A 12,543-nucleotide genomic window follows, 5' to 3' on the forward strand; every position below is an offset into this window, starting at 1 on the left:
ATACCGGATGCATGTCTAAAGGCCCATATAGATGGGCAGATGCAGGACAGATGTGTGCTGAGCGAACAGCTCAGCACAGATCTCTCCCGCCGCTCAGCACAGCGCGATCTGTGCTGAGCGTGCGGGGGGAGATGGGGGGGGCGCTCACTTCACCCAGCGGGTGAAGTGAACGACCCGCTAGATTGGCCTGCATGCGGGGTCGTGCATCACTATCGCTGAGGGGGCTACACACGGAGCGTTCATGCCGATATTCTAAGCAATCTAGTCAGATTGCTTAGAATATCGCTCCGTGAGTACCCCCCTTTACACCAGCATAGTTGTTATGGCATCAGTAATCCGCTTTGCAACATGCTGTCATATTTCATCTTCCTCGCAAAGGACTGTTGGACAGTCAATTGCTTAGTTAAAGTAGTACAAGTGGTCTTCCGACTTCCTCTCTGGGATGACGATCGACTACCAGCAGCAGCAGTAGGTTTACCACTCAAGGATCTTCCGGAGGAATCCCAGATAGGAGAGGACTCGTCAGTCATGTCAGTGACATGGCCTGCAGGACTACTTCCGTTCCTGACTGAGGAGGGAATTGACGTTGAGGGAGTTGGTGGTGTGGATTGCCGGAGCTTGGATCCAACAGGAAGAAGGGATTTAGGTGTCAGTGGACTGCTTACGCTAAAATCCAAAGTTTCTGAACTTGACAATGACTTATGAATGCGCTGCAGGTGACATATAAGGGAGGGTGTTCCTAGGTGGTTAACGTCCTTGCCTTTACTAATTATGGATTGACAAATGCAACACATGGCTTGACACCTGTTATCCGGATTTGTGGAGAAATAATTCCCCACTGAAGAGGTGGCTTTTTTGGTATTTTGCCCTGGCATGACAATGGGCTTTTTAATCCCATGGCCAACAACTGTCTCCACTCTTGCCTTATTCAAACAAACCACATCACCATCAGAATCCTCATCGTCAACTTCCTCCTCAGTGCCAGCTACACCAACATCCTGCTCATCCTAGTGCACCTCTACAGTGAGATCCTCAATCTCAATATCAGCAACTAGACTGGCAGTGCTCCTCCCAGCAGTTGCAGGGGGCGTGCAAATGGTGGTAGGAGCCTCCTCTTCCCATACAGTGTTGTGAAGGTCAGGCCTAGACATCTCCTTGGGGATTTATGATATCTCTGAACGCACAGTTGTTTTTTCATGTGCTTTAACAAGCTTATTTTTTTTTTATTTCTTGAGAGGGAGGAGGGCTTCTATCTTCATGAGAAGCTGAACCACCAGTCATGACCATAGGCCAAGGCCTTAGCCTTCCCTTGCCACTTCGTGTCGTGAATGGCATATTGCCAATTTTACGTTTCTAATCAGAGAATTTTTTTTTTCTGTTTGTTCATTTTTGCTTCTTGGATTTTACATGCCCTCTATGATATTGAGCATCGGCCTTAGCAGACTACGTTGATGGAATTGCATTGTCAATGTCATGACTGATGGCAGCAGCAGCTTCAGCATTAGTACTAGGAACTGGAAGTGGTTCCTGGTATTTCAATATTTTTTCTTCCAAATTTTTGTTTTCCATTTCACAAGACAGCACCCCTTTATTATTACAGCACACAGAACAGGCCCCTTTATTTTCACAGCACCCCTGTTTGTTTACAGCATACAAGACAGGGCCAGTGTACCTTTATTTTAACAGCACCCCTGTATTTTTACAGCATACAGGACAGGGCCAGTGTACATTTATTTTCACGGCACCCCTGTATTTTTCCAGCAAATAAGACAAGGCCAGCGTACCTTGATTTTAACAACAGCACCCCTGTAATTTTACAACATACATGACAATGCCAGCACCCCTGTATTTTTACAGTATACAAGACAGGGCCAGTGTACATTTATTTTCACGGCACCCCTGTATTTTTCCAGCAAATAAGACAAGGCCAGTGTACCTCGATTTTAACAGCACCCCTGTAATTTTACAACATACATGACAATGCCAGCACCCCTGTATTTTTACAGTATACAAGACAGGGCCAGTGTACATTTATTTTCACAGCACCCCTAAATTTGTACAGGACAGGGCCAGCACCCCTGTATTTTAACAACACCCCTGAATTTTTACAGCATACAAGACAGGGCCAGTGTACATTTATTTTCACAGCGCCTGTGAATTTTTACAGCGTACAAGACAGGGCCAGCACCCCTGTATTTTTACAGCATTCAAGACAGATCCAGTGTACATTTATTTTCACAGCACCCCTGAATTTTTACAGCATACAGGACAGGGCCAGCACCCCTGTAATTTTACAGCATAAAAGACTGTACTAGTGTACATTTATTTTCACAGCACCCCTGAATTTTTACAGCATACAAGACAGGGCCAGCACCCCTGTATTTTTACAGCATTCAAGACAGATCCAGTGTACATTTATTATCACAGCACCCCTGAATTTTTACAGCATACAGGACAGGGCCAGCATCCCTGTATTTTAACAACACCCCTGTAATTTTTACCACATAAAAGACTGGACCAGTGTACATTTATTTTCACAGCACCCCTGAATTTTTACAGCATACAAGACAGGGCCAGCACCCCTGTATTTTTACAGCATTCAAGACAGATCCAGTGCACATTTATTTTCACAGCACCCCTGATTTTTTACAGCATACAGGACAGGGCCAGCACCCCTGTATTTTAACAACACCCCTGTAATTTTTACAGCATACAAGACATGGCCAGCACCCCTGTGTTTTTACTGCATATAAGACAGGGCAAGTGTACATTTATTTTCACAACACCCCTGCATTTTTACAGCATACAAGACAGGGCAAGCATCCCTGTAATTTTACAGCATACAAGACAGGGCCAGTTTACATTTACACTGCTCAAAAAAAATAAAGGGAACACTAAAATAACACAACCTAGATCTGAATGAATTAAATATTCTTATTAAATACTTTGTTCTTTACATAGTTGAATGTGCTGACAACAAAATCACACAAAAATTATCAATGGAAATCAAATTTATTAACCCATGGAGGTCTGGATTTGGAGGCACCCTCCAAATTAAAGTGGAAAAACACACTACAGGCTGATCCAACTTTGATGTAATGTCCTTAAAACAAGTCAAAATGAGGCTCAGTAGTGTGTGTGGCCTCCACGTGCCTGTATGACCTCCCTACAACCCACACAAGTGGCTCAGGTAGTGCAGCTCATCCAGGATGGCACATCAATGCGAGCTGTAGCAAGAAGGTTTGCTGTGTCTGTCAGCGTAGTGTACAGAGCATGGAGGCGCTACCAGGAGACAGGCCAGTACATCAGGAGACGTGGAGGAGGCCGTAGGAGGGCAACAACCCAGAAGCAGGACCGCTACCTCCGCGTTTGTGCAAGGAGGAACAGGAGGAGCACTGCCAGAGCCCTGCAAAATGACCTCCAGCAAGCTACAAATGTGCATGTGTCTACTCAAACGATCAGAAACAGACTCCATGAGGGTGGTATGAGGGCCCGACGCCCACAGGTGGGGGTTGTGCTTACAGCCCAACACTGTGCAGGACGTTTGGCATTTGCCAGAGAACACCAAGATTGGCAAATTCGCCACTGGCGCCCTGTGCTCTTCACAGATGAAAGCAGGTTCTCACTGAGCACATGTGACAGACGTGACAGAGTCTGGAGACACCAAGGAGAACGTTCTGCTGCCTGCAACATCCTCCAGCATGACCGGTTTGGCAGTGGGTCAGTAATGGTGTGGGGTGGCATTTCTTTGAGGGGCCGCACAGCCCTCCATGTGCTTGCCAGAGGTAGCCTGACTGCCATTAGGTACCGAGATGAGATCCTCAGACCCCTTGTGAGACCATATGCTGGTGCGGTTGGCCCTGGGTTCCTCCTAATGCAAGACAATGCTAGACCTCATGTGGCTGGAGTGTGTCAGCAGTTCCTGCAAGACGAAGGCATTGATGCTATGGACTGGCCCGCCCGTTCCCCAGGCCTGAATCCAATTGAGCACATCTGGGACATCATGTCTCGCTCCATCCACCAATGCCACGTTGTACCACAGACTGTCCAGGAGTTGGCGGATGCTTTAGTCCAGGTCTGGGAGGAGATCCATCGGGAGACCATCTGCCACCTCATCAGAAGCATGCCCAGGCGTTGTAGGGAGGTCATACAGGCACGTGGAAGCCACAGACACTACTGAGCCTCATTTTGACTTGTTTTAAGGACATTGCATCAAAGTTGGATCAGCCTGTAGTGTTTTTCCACTTTAATTTTGAGGGTGCCTCCAAATCCAGACCTCCATGGGTTAATAAATTTGATTTCCATTGATAATTTTTGTGTGATTTTGTTGTCAGCACATTCAACTATGTAAAGAACAAAGTATTTAATAAGAATATTTCATTCATTCAGATCTAGGATGTGTTATTTTAGTATTCCCTTTATTTTTTTGAGCAGTGTATTTTCACAGCACCCCTGAATTTTTACAGCATAAAAGACAGGGCCAGTGTACATTTATTTTCACAGCACCCCTGTATTTTTTACAGCATACAGGACAGAACCAGCACCCCTGTATTTTCACTGCATACAGTACAGTGCCCCTGTACAGCACAGTGACAGCCAGGACAGCATTACACATGTACAGCTGCAGCACCCCTAACAGCACATGACACCAGTGACAGGACAGTACCCGTAACAGCACAGTAACAGGACAGCACCCCTAGAGAGCACACACTGACCCCACCCAAAACCACCACCCACAGAGAGAGACAGAGGTATGTCTCCTTCACTCTCCAAGTCCGGAGTGAAAATGGCTGTGACGCGCATCTATTTAAATGGGATTCAAACCCCGCGAAAATCAGACAGCGGGATTATGACGTTTTGCCTCGTTATGGGATCAGAGTCTGACGGGAAGTCCCGAGCCGGACTCCGTTCCGGGTTCGGATCGTTAAGTTCGGGGGGTGGGGTGGGGTGTTCCGTTCTCTGAGAACCGAACCCGCTCATCTCTAATTATAACTATATAACTGCATGCTTTCTAGTCAGCTGATTATATTATCCTATATATGTTGCAAAGATAGAATGGTTATATAGATGCAAGTATAGAATAGTTTGGAAGTGATGTGCCCCAAAGTTTAGTACATAGACCCCTAAGCAGAGTGAGACTGACCCACAGGGGTACAGGGGCAACCTCTGGTGGGCCCCAGACTGTGCACGTGAATTATACATTATACATATGTTGCATTATACTGCACAGGACTATGGTGTATTTTCTACAGTGCATTGCTGTTATTAATCTGATACATTATCATGATGCACTAGCAGTATTTACTAAACATATTTAGCAAGGGGTGCCAGACCATGCACTCTCTAATGGTTAGCCAAGTCTCTGTGGGCCCCTACCACTTTATTCTGTCGGTGGGCCCTTCATGTTCCAGTCCGACACTGTCCCTAAGTACCAACCAATCAGCACCTAACTGTCATGTTACAGACTGTTGGGGAGATGTACTAAGCCTTGGAGAGTGATAAAGTGGAGAGAGAGAACCAGCCAATCAGCTTCGGACTGCTATGTTACAGGCTAGGTTTGAAAAATGACTGTTAGGAGCTGATTGGTTGATACTTGATCTCTCTACACTTTATCTCTCTTCAAGCAATGGGGCAGATGTATTAAGCCTGGAGAAGTGATAAAGCAGTGATAAGTGGAAGGTGATAACGCACCAGCCAATCAGCTCCTAACATTCAGCTTTCAAACTGTAATGACTGGCTGGTGCGTTATCACCTTCAGAATCCACTTTATTGGCCAGGTATACTTGCGCGTATACTAAGAATTTATTTTCGGTTTGCTCTACAACAGCCAAGTAGCTAACAGATGAGCAGGGGGGGGGGGGGGGGAGTAAAGTCATACAGATAGAAATACCACTTATCACTGCTTTATCACTTCTCCAGGCTTAATACATCTGCCACTTTGATATAAGAATGACGTATCAAAATAAGTGGGTACATGCAAACTAGGACACAAAGGACATAAATGTAAACCGTAAACATGTGAAAGACCTGAGTGATCCGAGTTAGCGTGAAATGTTCTTAATAAGATTTTGAGTTGTCTCAAAACGAGAGCGATAAAGTGGAGAAGTTGCTCATAGCAATTAAAGAGCTTTTTACTGGCTTTATAGACTGATTTTGCCATGTAAATGATTGCTGATTTAAAGAAAAAACTAAGGAGACTCCCAGAAAGTCCTGCACCCCCGGCCATTCGGAGGCTACTGTCAGAACTGGTCTGTCTGTCTGATGGTGAGTATAGCTGAGCACAAATGATCACACCGGTCGGGCATGCCGCAAGCTATTTGGTGCTCAGTGGCGGCCAGTACACTATGTAATTATCGACCCGGTCAGCAGATATTTGGTTGATCCGGCCAATAATTACTCAGTGTATGGTCACCATTAGAAACATTCTATTAGTATTTAAGCTGGCCACACACCCTGTAATATCACAGCAGGACGGGTGTAGTATGGTATGCCAGATGTCGGGGTCCCGGCGCACAGCATACCAGCGCCGGAATCCCGACCGCCGGCATACCGACAGCATGGTGAGCGCAAATGAGCCCCTTGCGCCACACTATCTGTTCTCCCTCCAGGGGGGTCGTGGACCCCCAAGAGGGAGAAACAGTGTTGGTATGCCGGCTGTCGGGATTCCGGTTCCGGTATACTGTGCGCTGGGACCCCGACAGCCGGCAAACTGAAGACCACCCAGCAGGACAGATGGTCCAGTGCTGCATTCTGTGCCCCCAAAGCAGCCGCATTGCCAGACTTCGTAGTCACTATTGGGTATTGTGGAAGATGTGCTTGGCCTGTGTGTGGTCTGTAGGCAGAAACCAGAAGTTCATGAGAGCAGAACTGGAGGCATGTGTGGTGACGATGATGGTATTGTTACTCCTGTTGAGTGGCTGCCGACCTGAGTATTTGGGGATTTATTGCAATAATGGGAATACTTCTGCCTCTGTATGAAAAGAAAGTGGATTTGCTGAAGATTCGTTTTGTATTTTAATGTAGATTGAGACTGAAGAAGAAAAGAAGCGTTTTACAGAGGGAAAAGGACGCTACCTGCAAACCAAAGCCAAGCGACAGATGAACACGCAAGCCCTGACCCAACAGTAACCGCTTCCCTCCTGGCTGCACAGACAGCGGCCCGGGAAATAAAGCATCGGCCAGAACAGCCACTAAGACAGTGTTATGTGATGTAACTGATGTTATGTTATGTTATGCTCTGCACTTGTATGCGCACTAAGACTCAGCCTGTCTATAAGTGGGAATGCAGCATATATGTAGTGAGTAGTAGTATAACATGGTGAGGTCTCCGTAGGTAGCAATACCCAGCAGTAGGGATTATCGTTAGTCCTAGCTGACGCTATAACATAGAAATATGCAGAAAACTATACAGGTCCATCTAGTTTGCCTTTTGTGTGTGTCTGGGGGGTGGGGGCTAGTGCTGGGGGCTAATCTCACTTTTAAAAACTGGCTTCTTCCTCAGGAGTTCCCAACATTTACTAATGACAAAGCCAGTTGCTATACATCTGACAAACGGTCGCAGCGTATGCTCTCCATAGCCTATTACTCTTGGCCATCTGCTGGCAGTCTGCCATCCCTATACGTGCATGTAAAACACAATATTTATTTTGGTTTAAGGGATAACCACCCTGATTTATTTTATTTCCTTCCATTCCTAATAAAAGAACAATTGTGTAGAAATGCAGGTAATCAAATGGCATTTTCCATCCATTGAGCCCCTTCATATTTGCCTAGTTACCACTGACCGTGTTGAGAACCTTTCCCTTGACCCAAACACACTGCAAGTCTACTGACCGGTCCTTAAAGTGACCCACAGTGCCTTATAAACTAGATTTTGGTCTCTCTGGCTATATGCTTATAACATCGGCATATGGTGACGTTGTCTTCACCATTATTCATAGGACTGTATACAAGGTGTATACAATGATTCCTTTTGTCCAATATTGCCAAAGCCATAACCCCCTTCCCCCTGCCATCCCTTGCCATAATTCTAGTGTGTCCCAAACCCTCCTTATTCTCCTCGGACTCACATCTGCTCGCTTGTTGGGACTGGCACCAGTTTCTAAGCTACTTGTGTTGTGACCCGTAAAAGTTGTTATAAGACCAGGGATTGTCCGCACCTGTAAAGTGTACCCCTACCTGCATAGAGTGGAGGCAACAGTCTGACCTTTGGGCATTTGAGCCATTCTGCAGTCCAAGAGTTCACTAGGAACTCACAGAATCACTGCTCAGTGATGTCATTTAGCCAATGGATGGGGTGTGTTCTCATGAATATTGTTTCACATTACAATATTGAAAGCTCCACTGTATGTAGCCATGGGTATGTATTGTAATCCGTCTCTTCCTAGTCCCCAAAAATAACCTGAATTATTAGGTTTATAGCCAATCAATGTAGGGTTAGCAGCAACCTTGAAGATGCTTCAGACATAAACTGTATAACTAGAAGTGTTACATTTTGTTTAAACTTTACAACACAATAGAGTGAACTACAGGCACCACGCTGGAATTTCTTGCTGAGACCCTAACTACATACAGTATGGTACGAGTACCTAGATTTATGTTCTTAGTACGATCATTAAATTATCATTACAGTATTCAGCTGCTAAATTACACCTTATTTAATTGCATTTGCTTGAAGTTATAGTGCAGTAGAGAGGGTCGGCAAATACTGGAAATAAAGTTACAGGGGACCTCTGCCCAGCTACAGTCTCTCATCTCTTGCTGCCTGCCCGGACACAGATTACATTATGCCTTGACATTGTCATGCTGCGGATGATGGAACGGTATCTTACCTTACTGTTTTGTGATTGATGGTCCCAGCTGGCTGTCAGCACATGCAGTCTATATACAGAGAGGAGAAGGGGCTGACGAAAATATACCATTGTCATAGGTGGAGATCTCCTTTACAGGGAAACCTATAACAATGCTCTTGCAAAGCTTTGAAGGACAAAAAGCCACTTGGTAGCCTATGCGACTAAAGCCCTCATATCTCATCCTTCCGAAGACAGCACCCATCTGCAATACGGTATTGTCAACTTTCCAGTATGGTACACTTACCTTACCAATGCCACTGTATCCTTAGTAACCACTTCGTATCTGATTAATTCACTTTGCAGGTATGCTGAGAGCCCCTTAGTCCCAAGGACTGGGTCATATGGTGGTCACATGGCTTTCTACGGTTCTAATAATGCTTATGGCTTATGGTAAGGTACCTGTCATCTATTTTCTAAACCAATGAGTTTTAAACTTGTGGTTCCTTGCAGTTAAAGAGCTGGGTAAGGGTAAAATGAGTACAGTAAGCAAGTGATGGCGGAGTTAGTGTGGTACCCCCCAGAGAAGTCACAGAATTAGACTTTGGCTGGTACCAGGGACCTGGTACAAAGATAATAATTAGTGATGATGACACTGCAGCATTATCTAGCTACTTCTGATTGTCTGCTTTCATATTGACCCGTCTATTTGATAGTCCTCCTTCATTACCATCACCCCCATCTATTCGGATTACTTGTCATTTTCCTTTGGCCTACTGCAGGAAAGGAGTTTACCATTGGATGTATAAATCTGTAAGAAAATCTACGTGTAATGCAACATACACACGTAACTAAGCAACCGTTCCCTGCATTTCGAAAACTACTAAATGAGGGATCATCTTCCAACTAATTAAAACAAGGCAGTCTTGTAGACGAAAAAGTTCTATATAACCTTTGAGTCCTATACAACCTAAAGAAATCGCTACAGCATATCAATGTGGTGTTATCACTACCTACCACTATGCTACTAGGTCGTAGAGGTGCTTTCAAAGTATTTGTCAACAGAGGCGACCGTTGTTTTCATAATAAATATGTAAACATCTGGATACCAAATTGTTGGCAGCTACAGAATTAGTTTTGTTGCAGTTTCTTTTAGTACAGGTTGAGTATCCCATATCCAAAATGCTTGGGACCAGAGGTATTTTGGATATCGGATTTTTCCGTATTTTGGAATAATTACATACCATAATGAGATATCGTGGCTGTGGGACCTAAGTCTAAGCACAGAATGCATTTATGTTACATATACACCTTATACACACAGCCTGAAGGTCATTTTAGCCAATATTTTTTATAACTTTGTGTATTAAACAAAGTGTGTGTACATTCACACAATTCATTTATGTTTCATATACACCTTATACACACAGCCTGAAGGTCATTTAATACAATATTTTTAATAACTTTGTGTATTAAACAAAGTTTGTGTACATTGAGCCATCAAAAAACAAAGGTTTCACTATCACACTCTCACTCAGAAAATTCCGTATTTCGGAATATTCCGTATTTCGGAATATTTGGATATGGGATACGCAACCTGTAATAGAATGTTTTTTTCCTTTTGGAGTAGTAGTTTGTTAGAAAGTTATGATTATTTTTGAAGATATTCACTGTATATCTATTTCTAATACGATAAAAAAAATGGCAAATATTTTCCTTTCAAATATTTATGTTTTTAAAGCACACATTAAAGGAAATCTAACCCTGTTTGCTTTTGTTTCTCTTTTTGTTGGTCTATTAGATAATAAGCAATTCATGTCAAAAATATTTTGTAACTAACCTTTTTACCTACTCCCTATGATGGTGCTAGTAGTAAGGCCACTTGCAGTTCTCTCTGATGACGACACTTGAATTGTTTGCCGTCTCTTTCCCAGAATCTATTGGTCAGGCAACTGATAATCCTCTGGAAATACAATAGCTTGTGGTGAGGTCTACTAGAAAGGGATGCGGGTGACATCATGAGGGCAGAGTATGACATCACTGACACGTTATCGGGTCCTGAAAGGAGAGAGGTTACACACACCCATGGGTTTGCTCATAGCCTGCACAGAGGGATAACTGTGAGGCTTACCTGTGCTACGAATCAAGTATATTTATATGCCTATTTCCTTCACTCGTGTCCCTTGCAAGGCCAATCGCAGGTATTATGGGGTGGTGGTTACCACATGGCCCCTCGGCCATCCCCTTGTATGCACTGTGCAGTGAATAGAAGGCTCTGCCAAACGGAACTCTCTGTAGCTGCCACAGCCAGTGTAGAGACTATCTGCATCTCCAAAAAACTTGGTTTGTTAAGGGGTAGGGGGGTTCTGGATTCTCAACCATCCCCCCTTAAGTGTGCCACTGCCTTGTCGGGTGTTTGTTGCATCTGTATAGGCAGATGCAATGTTGTCTCCCAAATAGTTCTGTGTAGCTTAATACATTTCAGTTAGATTTCTACATTTAATATAAATTGATACGAGGTAGGTGCTCAAAACCAGAGAGACAACCTTCGTAAAAACGCAATATTTATATCATATAATATAACAACAATGAATTTTTTTTTTAACATTTGAATCTCAAATGAGCTGAATAGCAAAAGTGTGTGACAGCTCTACAGGTGTACAGATTGCATGAATATAGGGTTTCCCTGGAAGTCCCAAAGTGCTATGAGCAATTGCTATATATAATCATTATAATTACCGCTGTTGATGGTATTGGGTGGAGACTCTCAGAAAAAGTTCAGTCAGTCTCTAACACCTTAATCCAAATAGGTAGCCTGTAATAAAAGGGTATATATGTCCTCCGGCTATATGATCACAATAGCAAAGTACCAGTGGTGTTGAATTTGGCTCACAGTAATGGATGAAATGTTGACTTGTATCAAACCGCTTACCGGAATTTGTGGCTGAGCAAAGGCAATATAAGCTACGTATGCAGGAGCTGCAGGGTTCGCCCGTTCACTTGGCCGACTGCAAATGGAGCGGTGCAGATGGTCACTGTGCACGGATTCTATGAACCGGACTCCGGCTGCAGGGAGTTACTGCACACAGCCGCTGATGGCTACGCAGCGGGTACGTCAGTGTAGAAAAGCCGCTGTGCAGCGCTGTCAATCTGAATGCGATATTGCCAGCAGTGTGATGGTGGTGAAGGGAGCCAAATAAATGCCCAGTTGGAAAACAAGCAGCATGCTCTGCCTCTTGACAAAGCCCTGTGTGCGGAGAAACGCATTGAGGAAACGGCGAAAGGGACCACCATTGTGCATAGGAGAAGTATACTGCTCGTTTCCAACTGGGCATTCATTTGGCTCCCTTCACCACCATCACACTGCTGGCAAGATCGCATTCAGATTGACAGCGCTGCACAGCGGCTTTTCTGCACTGACGTGGTGAGGTGCAAACGGCTTTGCAGCTGTACGCTGACTGAGGGACACTTTTAGCATAGCGTACACATGGGCGCACACTTCCACAGGTGAATTTACACTCCCCCTAGGCGGCGACTATCTGAACGCAGGATAGCAAAATTAGCAGCACTTCGATCAGATATGAATTAGGCCCTAAGTCAGGCGCAGCATTTTAACTAGTGGTAAGAGGCCTTATAAGCATTAATATCTATGGAACAACAGAGCAGGGCTATATGTATGTGCGTGTGTATACAGTGCATCCGGAAAATATTCACAGCACTACACTTTTTCATATTTTGTTATGTTGCAGCTTTA

At 44.4% G+C, this 12,543-nt stretch overlaps 1 protein-coding gene across 8 annotated transcripts in view; it reads left to right on the top strand.

Moving 5' to 3' along the window:
- Positions 1–10,556, top strand: part of ACOT7 (acyl-CoA thioesterase 7) — a 509,309-nt gene extending 498,753 nt beyond the window's left edge. For all 8 annotated transcript variants that reach the window (XM_063943422.1, XM_063943415.1, XM_063943421.1 and 5 more), the window contains one exon: positions 7,024–10,556. In XM_063943422.1, the coding sequence (XP_063799492.1) occupies positions 7,024–7,128 (105 nt within the window). In that variant the 3' untranslated portion in view covers positions 7,129–10,556. The remainder of the gene's footprint in view (positions 1–7,023) is intronic.
- Positions 10,557–12,543: the final 1,987 nt, after the last annotated feature.

Source organism: Pseudophryne corroboree, chromosome 10 (genome assembly GCF_028390025.1).
Source record: "Pseudophryne corroboree isolate aPseCor3 chromosome 10, aPseCor3.hap2, whole genome shotgun sequence".
Classification (NCBI taxonomy): domain Eukaryota; kingdom Metazoa; phylum Chordata; class Amphibia; order Anura; family Myobatrachidae; genus Pseudophryne; species Pseudophryne corroboree.